The 26,458-nt window shown below is 40.6% G+C and overlaps 1 protein-coding gene across 1 annotated transcript in view; it reads right to left on the reverse strand.

Annotated features, from left to right (window-relative positions):
• ANTXRL (ANTXR like) overlaps positions 1-20,408 on the reverse strand; it is a 50,207-nt gene extending 29,799 nt beyond the window's left edge. Inside the window, exons 1-9 of the mRNA XM_088139387.1 lie at positions 19,933-20,408; positions 16,637-16,708; positions 16,198-16,269; positions 14,699-14,780; positions 14,556-14,589; positions 9,857-9,936; positions 9,703-9,771; positions 7,743-7,823; positions 7,585-7,645 (exon numbers count right to left, since the gene is read on the reverse strand). Of these exons, the coding sequence (XP_087995513.1) occupies positions 7,585-7,645; positions 7,743-7,823; positions 9,703-9,771; positions 9,857-9,936; positions 14,556-14,589; positions 14,699-14,780; positions 16,198-16,269; positions 16,637-16,708; positions 19,933-20,093 (712 nt within the window). The 5' untranslated portion in view covers positions 20,094-20,408. The remainder of the gene's footprint in view (positions 1-7,584; positions 7,646-7,742; positions 7,824-9,702; positions 9,772-9,856; positions 9,937-14,555; positions 14,590-14,698; positions 14,781-16,197; positions 16,270-16,636; positions 16,709-19,932) is intronic.
• Between the last annotated feature and the right edge of the window lie 6,050 nt (positions 20,409-26,458).

The following is a 26,458-nucleotide window of genomic DNA, read 5'->3' on the forward strand; positions in this document are numbered from 1 at the left end:
GAAGACTGGCGTCCAATAATATTTATTAATTTATTTGTTAGACTTATATCCTCCATTTTTCACAAGCTCAAACAACATATTGTATATAGTACTTCCTCTTCCCATTTTCCCCTACAACAACTCTGTGAGGTAGGTTGGGCTGGCCCAAAGTTACTAAGGGGACTTTTACAACTTTAGTTGGACTTGGACCTGGGTTTCCCCAGTTCTGGTCTAACACCTTAACAAATAGCCACAGTGGAAGATGAAAAACAAGGAGTAAAAAACATTGTGTAAATATACAATAGTGCCACAAAATCATTAAACAATACAAAAGAATATTAAAAGGGTTCAGTTATGTCCTCTGAAATACCATATTTTTGAACTGTGACTTCAGTTTTTTTCTGAGCTTGTCTCTTCCTTTCTATAAAATTACTTAGCTTTTGATGCTCTGCATAAATAATGTTTTAAGATTTTAAGGTTATTAGCATTGCATTTAATTCCAAGTGGCCTGATTTCTAATTCTGTTGCCCTACCTGTTTTTCAGTTGTTATTTTTACATGAAAATACTATCTTCCTGCTAGCAATATATTCAATTACAGAGCACTATAAATGAAGATTAAGTCCATAATTAATTATGCAATACTTAATAGTCCTAATACACTCATATCAAAAACACAAAATCATAGATGCTAGTCTCAAAACTGAGTCATATTGTGAAAGGGAGAACAGTACATTTCTGTGACTGAGCAAAGGCTAGATTGCTTTTTATTATTTCCAGCCCACCGGGATGTTGGAAGTAAAATACATAAAGGTTTAAAGTTCACTCTCAGTGTCTGTCCATCAGCAGGATAACCCTGTGAAAGTAGTATGAAACAGGGCCAAATTTGGTGTGTTTGAAAATGGACTGGACCCAGTTGGGGTGGCAGAGCAAAAAAATCTAGAAGAAATTGCTCACTGAAACCCTGGGGGCGAGGCAGTGGGGCAGCAGCTCCTTAGCCCCCTCCCTCCTGATCACATGACCCAAAGGAGAACTATAATTAAGGCATTGGAAGGAATCCTAGAGGCTATGCTCTGTCTGCGTGCTTCCTGTAGGCCGCCTGTCCTGTGCACTCATGCCCACAAAGACACAAGACACAACACAGACACACAAAGTGGCAACATGTATGCACCTCCCTGATTAGACCCCCTCTCTTTCTCACACATACATAGGAACACCACCTATGTACCCGTCCTGATTAGATCCTGGGGAGAAAGTGCATACATACAAGCACATGGCGATGCTGCACATGGAGACAGCAGAAATAAACCCCCACATGGGCAACACATATGCACATACCTGTTTAGGCCTGGGGAGAACATGCAAACAGACAAATTCATGCAGATACATCATGTAGGGAATACACCCTGAACAGATGCTGGAGAGAAAGTGCACCCACGCAGTCAAACACACGGTGAGAGCAGAAGCGCACACACAGACACCAACACATGAGAGAAGAAAAGAGTGTGGTCACTGCTGTAAAGGGGCTGACAAGAGTTTCAGAAGCCATGCTATGCATTCTTTCCTTACCTAGTTGGCAGAGATTTTATAGATGTATAAACTCAGAAATATTGTAAAAGAAAATAGACTAAACAGCAAATTCAGTACTCCATGTTATGTCTTAGGGTATAACCAACAGCTTACTCATTAATGTTAATTTAAGATAAAGTCTATTATCTTATGATACCATTACATTTAATTTATCGATAGAATCAGAAATTAATTCACTTGGAACTAAATCAATCAATTTTAGATTTGTTGTCCCTCTTATTTTTTTCTCTTCTAAGTAGTGAAATGGTATCTATTAAATGAAATATTTAGAAATTGCATATTTATTTTTGGTAAATTTTAACTATTTTCAATTTTACAAATTTTATAATTTTTAATTTATAAATTACACATAAAATAAAAATCTGTAATTTACTAATGAAAACAATAAAAGATAATTATTGTTCATTTTCACAGTATTACAAAATGTATTTACAATACATTCATAGGGTAAATTTGTTCATGTTCTCAAGTGAGTTCAGTTGAAAATCTCCCATCACAATTTACCATGTTCACATAATCTACTAGTTTTGCTTATTGTCAGGGGACTAATCTGCTGTTCATTCTCCGAACAAATATTAAGCATCTGTGAGATGGTCACCCCAATGAACTCCACCTCCTCTGCTGCCAAGGCTAGCTATGCCAGCAACCTCTACCCTAATCAGTCCTAATCAGCCCTCTACCCTAATCAGTATTCCATGAGGAGCCTTTCAAGGGCTTTCCCTCTGAATTGCAACCTCTTGCACATACTCACACCCCAAATATTTCTAACCTAAAAGAGTTCTGCAAGAAAGAGTAGAGACAGACCAGACATTATTCTGAAATTACCTACTCAACAACGGGAGACAGAAAACTCATTTGTTAAATTTGTTATAAAGGTTTTTTTTTTTTATGATAAATACATTTGGTAATGATAATCACTACTGAATGTTTTTTTTAAAAAGAAAGAAGGCAGCAAACACAAAAGATTCATGTAGAATTCTGTAGATAGGAAATTGTGATAACCTTCCTTCTTTCTTCCATTTTATCCTCCCTTCACCTATTGCCCTATTTATTTTTCCTTCCTTCAAGGCAATCCATCAAATAATAATATTTTGGTTTCCACTTCTATTCACAGGAGCAAAGAAGACTTCATTTTTCTATCACAGATTAGAAGAACAGAAGACCTATGGCTTGTCACCTTCTGCTTATTCTGAATGTCATGCAGTGCAACTTGCATCTGAATACCTTGGCCAAGTCGAAATGGCTAATTCTGTTTCATTTAAGGCTCCAACTCTTCCTTTTCTTCCTTCATTATTGTCAGATTCAAATCACTGATTTTGACAAGACAATGACCAGAAAAAGGTCACCAAGAAATAGGCAGGCGGGTGTTGGCCATCATATGGTAGAATGAAGCTGATGGGAATGAAGCTTACTTCTGCTAAGGAAGCTGACTATTTGCATCAACACCTAGAAGCTGACAACTGGATTTCACATCTAGCACAACTTTTCAGTCAAGCTAAATACTGCTAGCACAGTCAAAGCAATGAAGCAGCTGCAAACCTCTAAGACCTTACATGGTGTACACTGCTTGGATACATTCAGTCAAGAGAAGAAACAATTATCTAAATTTGTAATGTGGGCTATTAATCAGGGGCTACAAATTGGATCACATTTGGCATTAGAAAACTGTCAGAATCTAGTTAGACAATCTCAATCTCTAGCTCAGCCAACATTTATTTTTGTTATTTCAAACCCAGCTTAAGTATAGTCAATATTCACTATTCACTGAAGAAACTGGGAAATATACAAAGCCCAAAGTACCATTTATAAAATGAAAAAAATAATCCCTTCTGTAAGTCAAACCTGACTCCTGGCAATTACAGTTCTACTTACTAGCAGGATTTATTTGTCCAATTTGTTTATTTATTTGTCCAATTCATTTATTTATTTGTCCAATTTATATAGCCGCCCATCTCACAAGAAGTGATTCTGGGCGGTGTACAACAAAGCTAAAACAATAAATACCTAAAACAGTTATCAATTACTATTGTTAAAAACATTAAAAACTATAAAAAATAAAGCTCAGACAAAGAAATAATAGGCGAAGGGATGTTAATAATAATGAAGCCACCTGGAGGGCGGAGCTGGCGTCGCGGCGATACGGCGGGCGATCCTGGGCTCCCAGGATGGCAGCCGATATCTCCTCGCCCGGACGGTCCCGATGGACCTAAGCCGTCCCGTAGAGATGGCGAACGCAAAGGGCGCGTCCCGCGGATCTCAGGGACGCCGCAAGTCCCAGATCGATCCCAGGAGAAGCTCTTGAAGCCGGCGGAGGAGAGGCAGCCAAAAATGGCTGCGAAAGCCGGGGCAGCTCCAAAGGAAGATGGAAGAGAGGGGTGTCAACTGGGTGAGATGGACTTTTACTATTCAACTATTCTTAGAGAACACCTTAAGTAACTTAAAGAGATTTTTAAAAGTGAAGAAAAGTGGATTAAGCGGCGAGATTGAACCCTATTAAAAAAAAGAAGGGGGAGAAAATTTTTCTTTTCAACTTTCCCTTTTTAGTGGAATTGACAAGATGTTTTTCTTTTAAAAAAAATATATTTTTAACTGGATTGGCTTTCTCTTTTTAATACTCAATAACTTTTTATTTTAAGCCTTTTTTTTTTACTAAGATTTTTTTATTGTTATAAGAAATTTATATCTTTTTGACTTTGAAATGGGGAAAGTGGAGTTAAGAGAAAGTAAATGAAAGAAAGTTGCACTGCCATTTAGAGGCGCGAATTAGTGCTTTTTTTTTTCATTGTGACGCACGCTCAAAGACCCTGTGCTTTCTAAAAAGATAGTGGGATGTGCATGTTTATACAGGTGCCATCCGTAACTATAAACAAGAAAGTGGAGTTGAAAGCGACTTTGAAAACATTAAGATGGAAAGTTTGAGCCAGTCACAAGAGCCTTGATTAGTGGCAGTAGCTCTTTTTTCTGCTAGAAGCTCTGCTTTGCTTTCTATTCCCCCCCCCAGATGGATTTTTTTTTTAAAGAGGCTTAGCCTTTTCCTTCTTTTCCTTTTCTTTTTATTTTTCCTTCTTTTTTTTTTCTCTCCTTTTGCTTCTTTTTTTCTCTTATTTTTGGCAAGAACAAAGATAAAGAATCCTTTGACTCAATGAAGGTTTATCAAGATAATAGACTATACGAGAAACACAATGCAGAAAAAGATCTTTAAACTATTGAGGATGACTATAAAAAATTGGAAGAAGAGCTGCAGAAATTCTCAAAAAAAAAAAAAAAAAAAAGATATTAAAGCTAAAATGGACTTAATTAAACATAAAACGGGATCATTGGAAAAGGAAGAAATAGTACAAGAAATCAGAAACATTAAACGGAATTATTGTGAGGCCTATAAACTGAGAATTAAAAGGGTTAATCAACTGATAAATGAAGAGAGACAGATTTGTTCTTGGCACTGAGGGTGAGAAAAAGATTATACAAGATTATAATGGAAAATCGTACTAAGAGAATGTACAAAAAGAAGAAGTAAAACAATATTGAAAGAAACTATTGCAGATGTTTAAAGAGAAAATCAGGGGAATACAACAATGATGGAACTGACAGAAGCTTCCAAAAGCAGAATGTTCAAAAGGACACTTATTATTGCTTTCTCCTATCCAATAATATAGAAAAACGTAATGAACAGCCAGATATTTTGGGACATTGAATGAAAAGGGTGAACTCAAAATTATGCAAGCGCTGGAATAAAGTATAAATCTGAGATATATAGTTAAAAATTGTATAACATGTAGTGAAATCTGGTTAGAACTGTAACTTGGTTAGAATTGTAATTGATACTGTAACTGATATTGGTTAGAATTGTAACTCTTAAGAATTGGAAAAATTAAAAAGTACTTATGCAGGAGGAAGTTATTCAAAATTATGGAATGTGCAGAGATGAGTTAAATTGAGATTTGAAATTAGAGTAAGAAGATAAGCAATTTTATATGACACGGGATTTGTTTTTATTAATGATTAGATGAGAAAATATAGTAATGTAATAGATTAGGAAATTTTATAATAGAAATTTGATATTAATTATTATATATATACACATATAATAGATAGATGGAGATGTATTACTAATCCTATTGAAAGTTAAAATTTTTTGTAATATATGATTTTATAGATTAGCTATGAATGATTAATAATTGTTAATTGATAAGTATACAAGTATATTTTTGAATAGATGATATGAGAATTTAAGATTATGAAAGGGGCACCAACGAGTTTAACTGGTTGACACACGGTATAAAATGGAAGATGCTTTTTTATGCCTTTTTATGTTTTTGTTTGTTCATGTTTGTTTTGTGTTTGTTGTAAAAATAAAAAAAACATTATAAAAAAAAAAAAAAATAATGAAGCCACCTCACTAATTCACCAGTCCCCCTGGGGTCCCAGGCCTGATGGCACAACCAGGTCTTGAGGGACCTGCAGAAGATCAGAAGTGATGGAGTCAACCTCACCTCAGGAGGGAGAATATTCCACAACATGGGCACCACAGCAGAAAACACCTGCCATCTAGGGCCCACCAAATGTAGCTCCCTTGACAGCAGAACCCGTAACATGTCCTCTCTGCCAGATCTGGTGGGACAGGCAGATGTAATCGGGAAGATGCAGTCCCTCAGGTAACCCGGTCCCATGCCATGTAGGGTTTTAAAGGTCAACACCAGCACTTTGAATTGGATCCAGAAACAAACTGGTAACCAATACACCCCGCAAAGCAGAGGTCTCATGTGTGTTCTACCAGAAGCATACATAGCTGCTCGCGTCGCTGCATTTTGCACTAGCTGAAGTTTCCAGATAATCTTCAAGGGTAGTCCCATGTAGAATGCATTACAGTAATCCAACTGGGAGATGACCAGGGCATGAGTAACCTTGAGTAGGGCTTCTCAATCTAGGAATGGGCGCAACTGGCACACAATACGAATTTGTGCAAAGGCCCTCCTAGCCACAACTGCCTTCTGCTTATTGACCCCCAAATTGGACTCATATTCACTGAAGGTTACTACTGAGCATAACATTTACTGAAAACATATAGAACAAAACATTAAAAATTTTCCCAAGTTTTCCCCAAAAGTTGAATAATCTAAGCAGCAAAACGTATTGATTGTTGCTTTTGTAGTCAAATTGCCACCACCTCAACTTCTGAGATCATTTGGCTGGCCCCCTCCTCTCCCCCCAACTGGGGCTAATAGGACTCCCCAAATATACTTTCTCTCTCTAATGAATTATGCACAAAATTTTTGAGGAATAAAACATACACCATACTGCTTGAAGGCAGGGTGCTTGGAAATGTCTCCCCTTGGAATATAAGAACATTTTGAACAACAGTAGATCAAAACAGATCTACTATTTCCAAATACTTTATTCTATGAATTAGATTTATAGTAATTAGGCAGGATATAAAGAGGATTCAGACTTGCAAAACCCACAATGAAATAATAAAAAAACCAGATATATGAACTAATAATATATTAATATTATATATAATAATGTTATAGAACAACTATCTAGATTTTATCCTATTCTGAAATACAGCACATATTCCTAAACCTCAGTTACTTTAGGCTGCAAGACCTGCACTCCCAAAGGCTGTGAATCCCCAAGACAGAAAAAGCCGCTTCCTACTCTCATCTGCCCACAACCCAACTGTTTTTTCTATCATCCCCTCCCCACCAAAAAAGAAAGCTTCAGTTGATTTTTATTAGATGAAATCAGAGTCTGGCAGCTGATCAGTGAGCTTTGCTATTTCAGATTATGTCAATCGTATACGATCCTATATATTATGTCAATCCCTATACAATACATGTCACAATTTGTAATGCATGATGAGGAAAGGTAATTCTAAAGGATGGTTATGCTCTGTTAAAGAAAGCATTGGCACACTGAGAATCAAAGCCACAACCAGCTTTATTCTCATCATGCATTGCATAGCAAAGAGTTAAGTGCCTTGTGCATCCCTGTGGTATTGATTTTGACGAATTCACCTCCTGCACAGATGCTCGATGGTTCAGCTGCCAGTATCTCAATGCACGATTTCTTCAGAATCTGCAAGATTGAAATAATGGAATTTGCCATTCACTGATTTAACAAATCAAGAAAAGTCACAATTTTTTGAGTTTTCTAAATAGGATATCCTACTTACTGAATCTATGGTACCTCTGAGAGCATAAAATCCACCAGCCACGGGGAAAACGTGATCAATGCTGTCTGCAATGGTTGACAGCTGCAAAGACATGCACAAATGGTACCAGAAAGAACATCCAGTTTAGAAAACAGATGGAAAACTAAGCCCTGTCTTCTGAGCTTTGGCCACTTACACTCCTCTGCATGGGACTGGCTGGGTTCACATACCATCAGAGAGTTTGGTTTTTTTGGTCTAGTGTAATGCACAAGCTGATGTGCTAGCTTGTTTTAGAGCAGGAAACCATATTTTGAAACCATGATTTATTGCTGAGTTTATTGACTGCAACAGTACAGTATACAAATGGGGACACCTGATTTCTTTATGGTTCCTTGATTTACCCATGGGTTTTTAAACTTGGCTTTTAACCAATCCACAGTGCATAGTAAGAGCAGCTAAAAAAAAAGAAAAGAAAACAAATAATAAATTGGCCAAAAAAAAAGGCACTTTGCTCATCTGCAAGATTGAGGCAGGTTTGCTTCTGGCTTGTTCAGCAAATCTTGGTTAAAACAAACCATGGCTTAATATAATGCGTGAACACAGTAATCTCGTCCAACACAAAGAGATAATAGAAATACTCATCTGAAGTAGAATCTGATGAAGAATAAAGACCAGGGCAATTCAGAAGTATCCCCTTTAAATGATATACACATTTCTTAAATAATAAATAGGCTGGTATGTATAGAGAACTCTTTGAAGGCTTACTGTATTTCACATTGTTATCACTATAACAATTTGTAATTATTTAGTACAAAAGAAAAATTCCCAATACAGTATTGCAGAGGCAAGGCCAGGGAGACCCAAAACTAATACTGTAAAAGATCTAAGGTAATAAAACAAAATAGACTAAGATAAGCTGAAAGTAAAAATTGAATTTGGGTAGGTTTTCTGTATTTGTAGAAGGTGGTATCTATGTTGGCTTGGAAGTTAAAGAATCATAGAGTTGGAAGGGACCTTTAAAAGTCCCTTCCAACACTATGATTCTTTAACTTCCAAGCCAACACCCAAACAACTGAATTTCATTCCAGAAAAGTTGTATGTAAAGGGCTTATATTTATTTATATTATTTGTGGTTCCTGGTTATATTGAAGATAAAATATATACATAAAATGCAAAGTAGATCTAAATCAGAACAACAGCATGTTGCAAAAAAGGAGGGTCCCAGGTCTGGAGCTGGCACATAAGCAGGGGCACACCAATACACCCCAGTTCTCCTCAAACTATTTGCTAGCATGTTCTATTTCTCCTAAGCAAAGGTGCTATGAGCCTTTTGCAAAACAGCGATGCTCTTAGAGTTCCATCAGCAGCCCCATGGTTGCAAGTGGTAGTAACTCTTGCCCCCTGAGCCAGAAAGCAGGCAGATGGTCTACCTTTGCCGTCACGTTTGCACACCCTTCCTTCCAGGAGTAGCACAAACCCTACTACCACAGTCATACCCATGTTGTATCACCTGAATGAGGTAAAGTAATTCCTAGTAAGCATATGGACTCAAACAAAAGAGCCACAAAGAAAAAGAACAAGAGCCTGCTAAGCATAGGTGCTGAGTGCATATATAATAGAAGGAGTACATTATTATGGATCTCTTTAAAAACAGTTAGCTTCTGGCCAGCTTCTGAGGTAACAGTTTGGAACTTTAAAGGCCTTCATGGCTTGGGACCAGACCAATGGAAAACCCCTGGTTTCCTTGCCCAAAGAGGATCTTTCCAAAAGGCCATTTTCCATTGGAGTTCAGATGTACAGCTGCTGGCAAAAGAGGCTTCTCCATCATCTGTGCTGATGACATTTTCTTAGCCCTTTGATCCAATTTGAGTCATTTTATTACTACATTTCTTGATTTTCAGTTCTTTGAACAGTAATAATTTAAACCTTTAAAAGTAATGGACCTCTACTGGTACTAAAAAGAAAAAAAAATCAAAATTACCTGAGTTTCATTGAAGTCTTTCACCCCAATACAATAGACAATTGCTCCAAGCATTCTTGCTCTGTCAGCCTAGATGAGAAACAGTGTTAGAAATCTTATATATTTTAGCTGAGTCAGGTAGATGGGCACTGGTGTATATTCAGAAAGGACTTACTTCTTTCTCTGCATAATAAAACTGAGCCTCTTGCAGCTCTCCATCAGTAAGGGCTATGATCACACTCGCTGTCTGGAGTCCTGCAAAATTAGCAATTAGAATTACTTGAGTTTGGGGTGGTTAATATGTTAAATTCTAAGATTGAAAACCTTCATTGTAATTTTTTCCAATTTAGTCTAGTCCCCCAATCATATGAAATTTAGGTTGCTGACATATATGCAGCCATATATGTGGATTTTCCAAGTGTTATATTGCTCCAATCCTGCAAAGGAAGAGGAGTCTCAGTTAACCCAAGTCCATGGTAGTTAAGTTTTATAGCCCTGCAAGGTTGGAAAAGACCCTGATGCTGGGAAAGACTGAAGGCAAAAGGAGAAGAGGACGGCAGAGGATGAGATGGTTAGATAGCATCACTGAAGCAATGAGCATGAAACTGAGCAAACTCAGGGAGGCAGTGAAGGACAGGAAGGCCTGGCGCAATATGGTTCATGGGGTCACAAAGAGTCGGACACGACTTAACGACTAAGCAACAGCCCTGCAAGGTAGGCCACTCAGGAAACAGACCCCACAGGGATTCCAGGGATGCTGCTTCATTACTGTAGGGCAGCGTTTCTCCAAGCATGGTCTGAGGACCCCTGGGGGTCCTTCAAGATCCTCTAGGGGTCCGCAAAATCAAAATTATTTGCCAGTCTATGTTGAAAAGTAATACAATATTTAAAACCCATCAAAGTATCATGAGAAACAGTAATGGCAGCAAATGCATAGATTTTAATTTTTAATATGGTAAATGTCAATAAATATAACCCATACAAACAAAAGTTCTTTTGGGGTCCCCCATAATTTTTAAAAGTGGGAAGGGGTCCTGAGAGAAAAAAGTTTAAGGAACACTGCTGGGTATAATAATAGATCCTTAAAAACATGTCCAAAACCCTATCTGGATGGGGACAGACAACCTCAGCTTAAATCCTACCAAAGCGAAGTTCCTGTTTGTTAAGTAAGCTTCCAGGAATATTGCCTCCAGTAATATGACTGCTAACCAACTGTTGTTTATTATATTAAAATTTATATGATGTTTTTCTTTCTATGTTTTTGCATAATAAAACCAAGAGTCTTAGTGACTGGCATGATGTACAGAAACTGTAAAGAAAGGTAGGAAAATAAATAAATGTGGTACTGCTACTTGCACAGTTTAAAATTGAAGATGTGCATTTTAATTATAATTTCTAAGATTGCTGGTATATATGAATGATTTAAGCCTCTTTTATCATTAGACTTTTTCATTCTAGAATGTCCATTCTTTAAAAAATTACTTGCTGACTTGCAGTCTTGAATGCCGTGGGATCATCAGCACAGCAGCAAATTTAATTTCAGAGCTGCTATGCTAGTTAGCATGTGGATTGCACACAACATATATTATCTCAATCAGCAACCCTAGAAGGTTGACTATTTTAAATTTTATTATTTCTGATATCATGTTAATTATTTCAGTTCCTGATACACAGTGGCTGAAGAGAATCCTGAAATTACTGTTATGATTTAATGTATGTATGTAATGGTGGACTTCCAGGGGAGGCATGGCAAACTAAACACGTCTCTGAAAAAATGGAGATGATGGCCATGACAAAGAACAAAGAACCGGTGAGTAGACCAGTTCTTTGGCAACTCTCCGGTTAAGGAGAGGACGGGAGATCACCCACATGTGCTCTGGATGGCTGCTCCTCATGAGGAGACTGCAGGGCAGCAGTCTCACACGGGTCTGAGTGCCAGGAGATGAAGGGACTGGCATCATGCTCGTTTGTGGTGGAGCCTTTTAAAGGACCCTGAGTTCGCCAACCTCACCTTTTAATCACTTCTGGAAATTGCTTATTTACTATTCTAAGACTATTAGAGATCTTTGAAAAGCCACCTGGTGAGTTTACCTTCCTTCTTGAACAAAAGAAAAACTAACTATGAGAATTTATAGAATTGGAAATAAACAGCAAAAAGCTAAATAACATTTTGAAGAAACGGTATTTCATGGGAACCAGATTGTTTGGTCTATCTAAGTCATAACAGAAATTTGAGACTTTATGATTTCAGAAATTGGACACTAGAGGGGACTAAAGATTCCAGGCAGAAAAGGGAAAGGAAAAAAAAGTGTAAATTTGCCTCTGGTTTTCGGTTAGTATGGGGATTTACCAAATGACACAAAATGCTATAACATTTGAAATACTTCAGGAGACTTTCAAAGAATGGGACTAGATATTAGTAGCTACAATATCAGAAATGTCAGTAATGATGTCTGCTTCTATGGATAGACTATGTCCAAAAAGTTAAATCTGATGCAGAAATACTAGAATTAGAAAGTGTAGAATAGCAGATAGAGAAGGCAGTTAAAGTGGAATACAAATGACAAATGAAGAAAATGACCCTAATAAGGACTTTTTACTGGATATACAAAAGAAGCTCATTAAAGTTTTGAAAATCAAAGTGGACATACAAATGACAAACCAAGAGAATGACCTGGATAATGACTTTTTACTGGATCTACAAAAGGTTTTCTAAAGCCTCAAAGAAGCTTCTGCAATGGGAAAAAGAAAAATTGAAGAGAGGTCAAATCCTACAACAATATCTGACAGAATTAAAGATCAAGATCATCAGAAGTAAAAAGAAGGAATATAACATTGTTTTGTTTGATCAAGGTTAAAATAAGACATGTTTTTATAAAGCTCTGGTAACCCTTTACAGACTTTTTGCTGAAAGGTTGATTTTATGGATTTGCATATAGATAAGGGATGGGTTATGGGAAGAAGAGATTTTTGTTTGTAACCATATAGGGTAAAGAGTTATCAATTTTTTTTTTATTTATGATGAAGATTGCAAGTCACTTCTTTACATATTTCTTTTCTTTTCCTTTTCCTTTTTCTTACTTTCTTCTTTTTCTTTTTCTTTCTTTGCACTTTTTATTCTTTCTATTTCTTCTTCTTTTTCTGAGTTTAGTTCGTATTTGCTTTTACTATTATAATTAAAATCTTTTAAAAATTATGAAAAAAAGAGAATTCATGGATTATTTTTTAAAAAGCAGGCAGAGATCATTCAGTGAAATGAGCTAGATTCATGAAAACTAAGTCACAATATAGGTGATACAGTCCAAGAATTAAACCGCTGAAAGTTGCCGGCCAGAAATGGTCGACGCTTCAGCGGTTCGAGTCCAGCCTTCGCGTTAAACAGGGTGAGCTCCTGTTTCCTCCCCAGTTCCTGTCAACCCAACAGTTCGAAAACTTACGTGAGTAGATAAATGGGGACTCTCACTCCGGTGGGAGGAAAAATGCTGGCGGCGCCTTGCAAAAAAGGAGTCGGGAGCAGTTGCCGGTAAGCGCGAAAAACCGCGTGCACCCGAAAAGGGCGCGAAGCAACGGAAACCCCGCCTCCTGCGCTCGCCAGCTGGGCTCTGCCCTAGGAAGGAGGGTCTGGCAAACCACTTCCGAAGAACAGTTGCCTTGAAAACTGCAAGGACTCGTCCAAGCAGTCACTGCAGGGTCAGCAATGACTGAGCGCAGACAAAAAAAAAAAAAAGTATCTAAACCATGGAGCTATCTAATACAACAAAACAGTATGCAGTCTCATGGCAAAACATCTAGCACAAATATGGATATGTTTTATTAACAACGCTCTAACAAATATTGTATAGAGAATCCAGACTATAACTTCCCAACATCATCACTGCTGTTTCCCAGTGTTACTATGTGCATATTATGTTGTGCCACTGACAACCGTCAATGCTTTTAGAATCTCCTGCTTTCACTGGTGTCATTTCATCTCATTTCATTGCTGTGCCCTTGAGCTACATCCCACTGATCAGGCCTATGCAGCCGGATTGGGCCGTTTGCTCTTATCCCATGATTTGGGGAAGAGCTTTGGCTCTTTTTAGTAAGTCCTCATAGAATGAACATCTTTACTGAATGATCCACAAGGCAGCTCAGTTGTAGAACATTAAGAAAATAGCTCTAAAAGGACTTGCTTAAGCAATGATTTTAAAAACTGTTATATTGCAAGATACATTCATAATACAATATTTTGTTTTCAAATATTCTCGCAATGTAGCTTGAAATTAAAGACACTGATTACTATTGGCAGGATTCTTAATACCAAGCACTCATGTCATAGAAGCACACATTCATTAAGCTGACCTTGGAAAGGAAAAGAAAAGTAAGGTACATGTATCTTGTTTCTTTTGAACAATCTGGACAAAATTGGTATTATTTGATTACAAACATTTTTTAAAAAATATTGGGACTGTTTTAAATCTACAATGTTTAAATGCATTTATCTTTTATTTATTTGAACATAAATATTCAACTTAAAACACATATTTCTTGAAACTGAAGACAGAAACCCATGAAATGAACTCTCTTGAGCTTAAACATCAAATACAAATTCAGAGAATATAAAATTAGAAAATACACAATAGGCTAATATTTTCCAGCTTGATTACTCCTATTCTTAGGTAATTAGATGCCAAAAAAGAAAAGGGCTAGAACTTTCCAGCTATTATTCTACAGCTGGATTTATCAGATGAAACCACAACAATGCAGAACATAACACTTTTCTCTTTAGCAGGCTTTGAGAATTTAAGTATGGTACGGTCTGCTAGCAAGTAACATCTCCCATTCCAAGTCTGTGCAACAAGAACTGAAGATGCTGGTAATAAAGATTTCCTTACCTCCATTATTTTCCTGGTAAATCTGTTCATTTGCCTGCAACAGGGACACAGATAGTATTTTATGCAGTAGAAAAGCCACACGAAAAGCCACACTTGGTTTTTATAAATCACACTTGTAAATCAAAACATATTAAAGCATTTACCCTTCTGAAGCCTTCATGCATGAATGTGTCTCCTCCGGGCACTACTCTCTGGAGAATGGCAAGACCACGGCGGATGACTTCCCTTGCAAAAAAGATAAGCCTGTAAGCTCGTACTTTGTCAACAGATAATGTCGCAAGCCCTCAAGATATTTATATAAGAAAGCAACAATGCAAACAGTACAACAAGATTGAAAAGCAAACAGCAGACAGCACAGTCCCAAACATACTTCCTCTGATTTCTGTCCCATGGCATATGCAAATGAGCACAGGGACACAAAGGCTGCAATTACCTCCCCAGCATTCCGATTTTCTTTGATACTACTAAGGAAATATTCCTTTGTTTCTCTCTTTGTTTTTCATGTATGTTTACTGAAAATTATGTGCATGAAAAAAGAAAAACTAAAGAAGCTACAATTACATAAATTATTAACCAGACAAGCAACTAGATTGAACAACATGCAATCCTCTAAAAATAAGAAAATCTGAAATTCTTGTTGTAATTTTGTATCCTGCCTTCAACCTCTACAACAATTTGGCTTCTTTCTATTTTTCCTTTCCTTTTCTCAACCCCTGTAAGCACCAAACACCCCAAAAATGCCTCTCAGTATTGTATTCTATGCACCTGATTGAATGAACTAAAATCCTGGGAACCTTTTTTTTTTTTTTATCTACGCTCAGTCGTTACCGACTCTGCAGTGACTGCTTGGACGAGTCCTTGCAGTTTTCAAGGCAATTGTTTCGGAAGTGGTTTGCCAAAGCCTCCTTCCTAGGGCAGAGCCCAGCTGGCGAGCGCAGGAGGCGGGGTTTCCGTTGCTTCGCGCCCTTTTCGGGTGCGCGCGGTTTTTCGCGCTTACTGGCAACTGCTCCCGACTCCTTTTTTGCAAGGCGCCGCCAGCATTTTTCCTCCCACCGGAGTGAGAGTACCCATTTATCTACTCACGTGAGTTTTCGAACTGTTGGGTTTACAGAAAATGGGGAGGAAACAGGAGCTCACCCTGCTAACGCGAAGGCTGGACTCGAACCGCTGAAGCATCGACCATTTCTGGCCGGCAACTTTCAGCGTCATTAAGCCGCTGCGCCACCGCGTCCCTGGGAACCTTATGTAATAGCTAATAAAATTAAAATTGGTACCAAAAGGACACTCGTTGATTTATTTAGAAAATGTATATATATTTATATTTTCTTGTCCTCCAGGATCTCCTGAAGTGACATGTAAAATACATAATCTAGTTCACTTAGTTTTCAGTAATTGTTCCATTATCTCTATAAATCTGACCAAGATATGTAAAAGAATTAGAAAAGTTATATTAAATTGTATATACATTTCAATAATATTTTTATTTCCCAATTTTCTCAAGTAAAATAGGTAAAAAGTACTGCAGTGCTTAAAACTACCAATGCTTTCTACAAAATTAGTTTACTCATCCCTAAGAAACTGCCAAATGTGTCATTTCAAGTATGGCTTTTGACCCTGGGTCTTTCATAGAGAAAACACTTGCCTGTCTTCAGTTAGCTTCATAATGGTGATCCCTCGTGAGGAAAAGACAATGAAAGACACACGTAGCTGTGGACTGTGAGGAAAAACAAAGCATTGTGAATGAAACACTCAACAGCTCAGTGTGGAGATACTGCTTTTTATAAACAACAGTTTTAAAAGGAATTTAGGCAAATTGATGAAGGGCAGGCTAATAGTTGTAACCTATGCCAAATCTAAACATCTTGCCTTACATAAGAATTGCTGGGGAACATCAACTGAAGAAGCCTATTGCCCTCGTGCCTTGGATATGTGGAGATGTGTGACTGGCCAGTATGTCATAACAACCACTTTCTGTCACTATGTGATCCAAAATAGTAGCTTTGTAAGCTTTTTGTCTGATTCAGCAAGAGTTCTTAGGATGTTCTTCATGTAAAAATCAAGACACTGTGTTTATACTTCACCTGATGAACTTTTCTGCAAGACTTTCAACAAAGGAATAAATTTCTGTCCAGTGGTGCTTGACGCTTCCAGACCTGAAAGTGAATGGTAATGAGTTAGGTTGGTAAGAGGCAGACCCCGGCCAGCCTTGTCAGACCTTCAGAGTGAAGCAGGCTGAGGACTGGTTACTAGTTGGCTGGGAGAGATACGGGTTGTTCGCTAGATGGAACAGTTGAAAAAACATCCCGGAGGAAAGCGCTTCTGCCCTGGTGCCAAATCAGCTACAAGGGCATGTTTGTGAAGGAGTCAAGCTTGACTTGAAGGAGACTAGGTGAATAAAGGTCAACTGTTGGCCTTCACAGAATTATCACTGTCTCAGTTTTACTTTTTCTGGCAGTTTTCCCACAACTGCAAGAAGAGGCTTCTAGTAGCTGAGTGGAAACATCAGAAAAGGCTTTTGTGCATGTGCAGAAGCCTCTTCGACTCACAGCAGCTGGAGCACAGGAAGTAAAGCACTGCAGGTGTTTTGTTTTTCAAAGCAAGGTGGCTGCGCTGCTTTGTGAACAACTTCCGGGGGGGCTTCCCTCAATCCTGCATTGAAGCATGCCTGCAAAGATTGATATGTTTCTTTTACTTCAGTCAGGCGCTCCACAAACCTCTTAGTTCAGGGCTATGACTTCTTACTCTTAATTTTCACCCTGTCACTTCCCTCAGTATACTTATTCTCGAGACCAATCATGGCTTCAGCACACTGTTAGCCAAAATGTATTTCGAACTTGCAATATTTTATTTTCCTGAACAAGGAGGGAGCTAGGTAGCATCCCTGACTAACTTTCCTATGCATGGAGACTGGTTTGACAATAATTCTAGAATATTTGTGCAACTTCTGGATTAGGAACAGTAACTGTGGTAACTGTGTCAAACAGGAAAGCATAAGATACAGATGAAATACTCACTGAACTTTTTAAAGCTGCTGGACAAATGGCAGTTAACAAATGCTAACAGATCTATGCCAACAAATATGGAACAAGAGAGTGTAAGCTAGAGATTGGAATAGATTGGTGTATATGCCTATACCAAAAGTAGGACATGCCAGAGAATGCAAAAATTACTGAAATACTGCATGAATTCCTCACACAAGCAAACTTTTACTTAAAATCGTACATAAAAAATAGAGCCATTTGTGGGGAGAGAAATGCCAAATGACCACACAAGTTTCAGAAAAAGCAGAGGGACACAAAATCAGATAGAATAACATCTGGCTAACCCATGTCTGAGGAGTCCCAATAAGGATGAAACCAGATGCATGCTATCTTCCTGGTACTCAATGTAACAGAAAATACCATAGATTATATACATTGTGTAAAAAATAGGGAAATCCTTTAGGGAAATCTATATTTGCTGACATAGATCCGTTAGCCATTTGTCCAGCAACTTTAAAAAGTTCAGTAAGTATTTCATCTGTATCTTCTGTAGAAGTCATGTAATACCTCATACATGGAGGGATGATATAATACTGTACACATCTGTACCTCTGTTCTGAGAGCTTAACGGAAGGTGGACTATACATACCATTTTGATAAAAGATCAGATAACATGATGAGAAAGCAAGAGAATACAAAAAGGCAGCTTACCTTTGTTTTATTAACCACAAGGCAAGAATGTGGACACACTTAAGTTAATGTGTATGCCAGAACACGAATTATCTTTCTGAGAATTTCAACAATGAGAAAGAAGCTACTACTATAAGAGCTAAATTTGAAGAAACAAAGTGGCTTAGAATAGGGATGGAAGCAAGATACATAATTGCTTCCATATTTGTTTAACGTATGTAGTGAATGCGTTTACAAAATTGTCTGGATTGGAAGACAGAACAGCTGCAATCAAACATAAAATATCAACAATTTAGAAAATTCAGATTCAGAACAACTCATTCTGAAAGTAAAACTGGAAACTGAAAAGTCTAGGATAATGTTAAATATTAAGAATGGGCACTCATGCTCTGGTCACCAAATGGATTACTATAACGCACTCTACGCAGGTCTGCCCTTGAAGACCATTTGGAAGCTTCAGCTGGGGCAAAACGCAGCGGCACCAGCAGTTATGTGTGCTCCTAGAACTGCACTGGTTGCCAGTTGGGTTCCAGGTCCAATTCTAGGTGCTGGTTATGACCTTTAAAGCCCTACATGGCATGGGGCTGAGTTATTAGAGGAACCACCTCTCCCCAATCACATCTACCCATCCCATCAGGGCTGACAGGAGGGGCATGTTGCGGGTCCTGTCTGCTAAGGAGCTTAGTCTGGTGGGACCCAGGAGGATATCCTTTTCTGCTGCGGCACCCGCCCTTTGGAACATCATTGCCCCCAAGGTGAGATTAGCCCCAACCCTACTGACGTTTTGGAAGGCCCTTAAAACTGGTTTTGTCATCGGGCCTGGGGGTCCCATGGAGTATGGAGCCCACTAAATGGTTATATTGTTTGGAAGTTCGGAATGCTCTCTCTCATGTTTTTTGTTTTATTATAATTTTAACTGCTTTATTGTATTTTCATGGTTGTTTTTAATTTTTTTTTTTTTTGGATATTTTAATTGTGTGTGTTGCCCAGAGTCACAAGTGTGAGATGGTCGGCTATATAAATTTAATAAATAAGTAAATGTATGTTGTGGAGAAGAGAGTACAAACCAGTGATAAATGTTGATAAGATCATTTAAGACATTTCTATGACAACACGTCCGAACAGATAAAGCAATGGCTTGCTGGTGGAAATGTCAGCTGGGAATTACAGCACAGTGAATATTCAGGCTGCAGTTCCCCCCAACCTACATTCAGGGCCAGCCAGCTGACACCCGATCAGAGACGTCCTTTGGCTTCTAGGAAGAGCCAGATTCCACCCCCAGACCCAGCCCCTCCCTCTCCGGAAGAAAAGGCTTTGTTCTTTTGATCCAGAGGCAGAACTTCGGGGACACCAGCAAAGAGTTGCGCTGCCTCAGCTGGAAAACATCTCCCCAAGAGCGCCGATAAATGTCTGGAAGTAGCCAAAGAATGAAAAGCCAGGAAAAGAAGTAAAGGACTTTGCTTCCAGAGGAGGCCATTCAGGAAGAAATAGATAAGCCGAGTGCTGCACCGGTGTCCCCCTTTTCTCCTGAACCCCAACTTCATCACCCCGGCCTTCAAGGGCAAGGCGGCTGCGCAGAGCGGCTCCCAAACAAACAAACAAGACACGCACCGCGCATTCCGGATCGGCCCCGCACCCCTCTTGCGCCCGTGCTGCGGTGGCGTCTCCCGTCCCGATCTCCAGCCCACCCAGCCGAAGCCACTCACTTGTCCAAGACAAAGTAGAGATCGAAGGCGCCGAGGCAGGAGGAGCGCGAATCGGCTCCTTCGCCGACGCCGGCGGCTTCCTTCTCCTCGCGGGCGCACGACGCCAAGCCGGCCCCGGCCAAAAGCGCGGCAGCACAAAGGAGGACCCCTTGGCGCGCCATCTTCGGCTTTCCAGGGCGCTGCGGACGATGGCTCGAGGTTTGGCGGCAGAGCTTCGCGCCCGGGCGCAGCGCGGCTACGTGCCGTCTGGCGAGAAGTTCGCCAAAGCCCCAGGGGGAGGAACAGGCTCCCGCAACCCGGGCCTCGTTTCCTGCGCGCCCACCTCGGCGGGGAGTGGTCGGAGGGAGAGGGAACGAGGGGGATCGGCGGGAGGCAGCTCTGCGCAGGAGAAGCCGGCTCACACCTCTCGGCTGAACGGCTGGCTCGGCACCGGAGAAGAGCGCCCTGCTAGCGAGCGAGCTCTGCGAACTGCTCGGTCAGTCAGCGCAAGTTCACGGCTCTGCGCTGCGCTGCCTCCCCAGCGGAGCGAAAGGCCCAGGACCCTCGGAGCGAGCCCGCGGCCGAATCAGCCCCCTTTAGCGCCGTGACTCCTTGGCGAGGGCGCCCTCCCGACTCGGAGACGCCCAGGGCCAAATGCTGTCGGGAGCGGCCCTGCCACGTTTCAGGCCAACCGGCCCTGGGCAGCTGACGGCGCTTCCTTTGGCCACTAGCTAGCCCTAGGCCAGCGCCTGAACCGACTCGACTGACAAGAAGCCGAAGCTACGGGGCGGAGGGAAAGGCGGGCCGGGCGACCCACCAATTTCTGAATCGGGGAAAGTCGCCTTACCCATCCCGCCGGCCCACCTCCCCTGAGGAAAGGGAAACGGTCAGACTCAGCATCTTCTCGGTCTGCTTTGCATGCAAACGTAAACGGTAGAGATTCCCTGAGAAGAGGAGCGGGGCCTCCCGCCCCCACGGACTGTGCGGATCTAACATGGAAGGCCCCCGTGAGCTCCCCAGTGGAGTGGAAAAGCTCCAGAAATGAATTGGCTCGGGTTGCCATCGGAGCAGTGGCAATCCGGGCAGGGAGATCTCCCTTGGGGGGATTCCCATCCTTGATTCTTGGGTCCTCCCGGATGGAACTAGGGAAGGGCTCCCGGCTTCTTTTTTCCTCCCCTTTCCTCATTGCAGAAACCCAAACAGCTGAAGAAAGCAGCCGTTCTGGGCATGTATGGGGCAGTGTCAGATGGGATTGAGTCCAGCCATTGGCGGACCAAAGGGAAGGGTGGAGGAGCTACCTCACACCTTGACAGGAGCTCCGCCAGGCTGTCTTGCACTGGAGACGTAGTTGGTATCGCCGGGCTGACCTGTTCCCTTTTGGCTTGATAGTTGAGCAATTTGTATAGCCCTTATTTTGTTGCTTTATGATGTGTCTGCTTATATATGTATACTACTCTGGGTCCTTGTAAGTGAAAAGTGATTTTAAAAGGTTAAAAATAAATAAGTTCAACAAGAAACCAACAATTATTTCTCTCATTCTCATTGCTTCGTTATCTATTTTTTCCGTATCCTTCAAAACTTCCTTTTTTTTCTTTATCATGTCCCAGTTTGGGGGTGAGTCTTTGACTTGTTTTATTTTCCTATCTCTGGCTTGTCTTGGGGTATTTGTTCTCTGAAAAACTTCAACAATTAGCACAACATTTTCAGGAAGTGAGTGTACCTCAGAATAATCTACCTTGAATTTGGCTCAGTACCCAACGTCTGGCACCACTGATATTAAAAATTATTTCAGTCTTAAGACAATCAAGCCCTTTTCTTCTAGGATCAGATTTTGGACATCAAGACAGAAATTGAAGTTTGGATCCACAGTAACTTCAGACTGCCATGCTTAATTTCTTATACAACAAATAACACCCTTCCTTCTTCACTGGTGAAGGCTCTAGCTCAAGTAGAAAACCAAGGAAAAGAGGTATCTAAGCATCCTGAAAAAAAGATACCATGAACAATCAACAATCCTGAACACAGAAGCAATCTGAGGGACCTCCTCTCCCCGATTTCATCTGCCTGTCCCACCAGATCCAGCAGAGAGGGCATGTTATGGGTTCTGTCGCCTAGGGAGCTACATTTGGCAGGCCCCAGGCGGTGGGCCTTTTCTGCTGTGGCGCCTGCGCTGTGGAATCTTCTCGCCCCTGAGGTGAGCTTGACCTCGTCATTGTTGAGCTTCCGGGGGTCCCTTAAGACTTGGTTATGTCAGCAGGCCTGGGGACCCCAGGGGACAGGAGAATTAGTGAGGTGGCTTTCTTATTTTTAACATCCTTTTATTCTCTGTTTTATTTTGCTTTTTATATTTTTAATGTATTTATTTACTGTTTTTAGCTTTGTTGTATGCCACCCAAAGTTGCCTGTGGTGAGATGGGCAGCTATATAAATTGGTTTAATAAAATAAAAATAAATAAATTTGAATAAGGACTGGAAATTTGCATATCTTTATAACCTTCCTCAAAATAATATTTAAGTACCCCAGAACAAAAGCTTCCACCGTAGAAGGCTGCTGCTTAAGATGTCCAAGCTGTATGAATTTTTCTCATGAGGTTATTTTAGGCTTCATGTCCCTTCAGCTGTGAAGGGGCCTAGGGTGGTCTGCACTCTGTCAAAAGGAACTTAAAACAAATTACAATTGGGATTTGCACAGCCCCAAAGCTCTTAGGGCTTCCTTCCATGTCAGGGCAACTGGCCCTCAGAACTGAGGGGTGTTCCTCATTTTCCCTACCCTTCACATGGACACGTCCCGGTAAATTCTTTTTTCTGCCAGGTCCTTGTACTGTTGCCTTTCCAAAGCCACAGCTCCAGCTGTATTATCACTCTAAGCTTTCAAGTAGTCTCCCTACACAATTTTGGCCAGGATAAAATCTGGCATGCTTCACTGATGATGTAATTGCTGACAGGATCAGGGGCTGAGATCTGCTTGCTCCCCTGGCTGCACTGGGTTCCCCTCCTCCCCTCCCACGGGTGGAAACTGCCCTCCAAAGCCCCTTTGGCTTCATCTGCAGGAGAGACCAGGCCTGCCCTCCAGATGGCCAACCAGCACTTTCCCTAGCCCTTTCAGGTCTCAGGCAGGCCCTTAGGAACATGGCTTTAGTGCTGTTTGGCTGACTACTGGACCTGGGTTTAAAACAGAGTTTACTCTTCACCTGGCTGAGCTGCACATAGGTCAGTGCTGGGGGAATGCCAACAAGAGATTTCACATGGCTGTCCTTTTTAGTGTGGGAGGGGAGAGAGCTTGCTTGCGATCATTATCTCCTTCGCCCAATACTCCTCCTCCTCCTCCGAGCACCATATACATGTTCAGAAATTGGCTGACTGGCAGGTCACAAGATGTGAGGGATTGCAGGATCCTCTGTGGCTTCCCTTCTGCTTTAGCTTCCACACCCCTCTGTGTCCACAACCTATTAGTTATGCAACTTGACAGGTGGCTAAACCCGCTACTCTAAGTGGGAAGGGAGCTTAATTAGGGGGGATCGCCCAGTCTCCTTCCTTAGCTTGGCCTGCAACAGGTGCACCCTTCTCCAGCCCCATTACAGGTGCAGATAGGGAAAAGCAACAGGACTAGCACAGTTTATGCCAGCAGAAGGACTGGTGGATAGCCCTTAGCACAGCTGCCTGGAAAGCCCTTGATCTTTGCTTTAGGTGAATGCAATGGCAGGCCAATCTCCCAGGGTCTCTTGGCCTCCTGGCCAATGACAAAAGCCAAAATTTGCTTGCTCTAAGTGCTATAAACGAAGCTGTCGCTTGCCTTCATTCTGTGAGAAAGTACTTAGCTGTGTTACCAGCAAGATAAGAACCTGATCAGAAGTTCTGCCCTTGGAATGGAAAGTTCGGATCACTTTTATATGAGCTAAAAAACCCCACCCTGCTTATCAATTCCACAGCCAATTACTGCTGAAGCTAGATGGTAGGGTAAAGGAACTAAGTGTGAATACATATTAAAATGTGGCAGGGCAAAATTCCAAAATACCATTTTCCGTATTTTATTCATTCATTCGTTCATACATACAGTACATACACATATACACAAACAAATTTATATCCCACCAACATGAGAGATTCTGGGCAGTTTACAAAACAGTAAGAATATATTAACACACACACACACAAACAAATCAGAACCCCATAAAAAGAGCAATCAAATAGGACTTACAAAAAAATAACAGTTCATAAAGGTAGCCCATACCACCGGTCAGCACTCTTCATGTAAGAGCTTCCCAGTCCAGAAAGGCCTGCAAAGGTCCCCCATGGCCATGCTCTTCACACAGGAGTCATGACACCAGGAGGACCCTGACATCATAGACCTGCTCTTTCAGGGAGATTGCAGCTATGTCCAGAACCAGCCTCTGAATCAGAATCAAGCCAGATCAATTACCTACAAAAGCATCTGTGTCTTGCTGGGATTTCATTAAACATGTTTTATTCCATTGAGTCCCTCACAGCCTCCCAAAGCTGGGTAAGAACCTTCACAGCATCTTTGACACAACCTGGAGTGACAGTGCACAATTCAGCATCACCAGCATATTAATGAAACCTACAGATTACTTCCTCCAGCGATTTCATGTAGATGTTATACAGTACACACACGAAGGGAGAAAGCTAGTCCTGCGGTACTCCACAGTGGAGCAACTACAGGGTTCACCATTCCCCCTTCATGTGCTCCAACTATTACTGCCCACTCAGGAAGGACCTGACACCTAACACAGTGCCTCCAAACCCCACCCTTTGCAGGCTGTCCAGAATGATACCATGGTAAATTATATTGAATAACATCCAAATTTCAGGAGGACCAGGAGGAGTACCCACTCTCCATCCATACCAATATAGGTCATCTACCAGAGTGACAAATGTTAACCATATGTCTAAGTCTTGTTCTTACATCCATATACTGGAGAGAAAGAGAGAGAGAAGCTTTTCCTTGTATGAATACCTCATTAAACAATAATTGATTCTTGTTTTCATTCCAAGCCCATCTTTGAGCCCATAAATACCAGTTTGCAACTTCTGGTTTTGTGGCACTGAAAACATCTGGCTTAATAGCAAAGCAGTTATTTGTTAGTGTCTGACACCCCTTCTATATATTTTAGTTGGAGGGACCTAGTGTCTCATCCTTTTCGGCTAACAGTCAGTGTAATATGAATGCAAAAAATATAAATGCAATTTAAGGTGCATCAACAGAAGTACACTTTCTAATTCACAGGGCAAACAGTTCCACTTTATTTGCTTTAGTTGGATATCGCATCCAGGTTGGGTCACAATATTTCAGAAACGATTCAGTCAGACTGGAACAGGTCCAGAGAAGGGCCACAAGGATGAATCTAAGTTCAAAAGAGTTTGAAGAGCTGGGCCAAAGCTGAACATGTTTAGTCTTGAGAAGACTGAAGGAGGTTACAGTACAGTAACCTGCAAATTCCTGAAGGTAGCACACAGAAGGTCAAGGGCTATCCTCCACTGTTGCAGAATGCAGGATATGGAGTAATGAAGTTAAGTTGTAAGAAGGAAGATTCTAGCTGAATGTGAAGAAAGACTTAAAGGCAAAAGTGTAGGGAGGTGGTGGGCTCCTCTTAACTCAAGTAGTTTCAGACAGATGAACATTCTTCCAGCAAGAATCATGCATGGAGCAAGGGGTTGGACTCAATGACCTGAATGTGTCCTTCCAACCTCAAGATTCTAGAATTCTATGATCATTTGGGTGCAGCTTATACGTATACTTTTTCCTTTGGGGGGGGCAAACTCAAGACAGACTATCTCTTTTCTAGAATGAGAGTCATGATCTGCTTTTTCCTACAGTTTGTAGCAATTCTATCAGTTCCCATCAGTGCACTGATGATGTTATCTAGTTGGGTAATGAAATGTCTGCAAGCAAACAGCCAAGCTCAGAGAGCACCAAGGACTCCACAGTTCAACCCTGAGCTACATATATTTTCTTCTACTGAAGTTCCCATTCTATCAGATCAAGCTAGATTGTGTCTCTGTGTGCCCCAGTCTTAAATGCAATCTGAATGCATATTTGCAAGGAATCAGTCTTTCTGAAATCTGTTAGGATTGATTTCTAGGTAAATGTATTAAAGGCAGTATTAAAGGCCACAGATTGATAAAACAGTGACTGAGTTTATACATCACACTAACCCATAATTTATTTTAGCTAATGTAGGTCTTCAGCCATGGCTGACACAGAATAGTTGGGTACCTTGTTGTCAAGAATCTTTTCCAGTGCAGCAGCACATTTTCAATTATAATGATCACATTGGTGGCATTGGTGGTCATGTGTGTGAGAGGCTCTGACAGTCACTAAGTTGTTATAGTATGCCATAATGTGATTAATTTGGTTTGGATAGCACAATATTTGAATCTAGCTATTGTGGTTCGTTCAGCAACCTAAGCTTGAAGGAAATCATGGCTTTGCACCAAGTTTGAAACTAGCTGATCTTACTAAAATGGCCATCACTGAGTCTCTGCTTGTGCTGATCTAAGTTAGCCTGTGTTTTATACTGAGTGATCA

The sequence above is a fragment of the Python bivittatus genome, unplaced genomic scaffold (assembly GCF_059951505.1).
Source record: "Python bivittatus isolate LINGU-HERP-01145 unplaced genomic scaffold, Pbiv_v1 ctg000210_np1212, whole genome shotgun sequence".
Classification (NCBI taxonomy): domain Eukaryota; kingdom Metazoa; phylum Chordata; class Lepidosauria; order Squamata; family Pythonidae; genus Python; species Python bivittatus.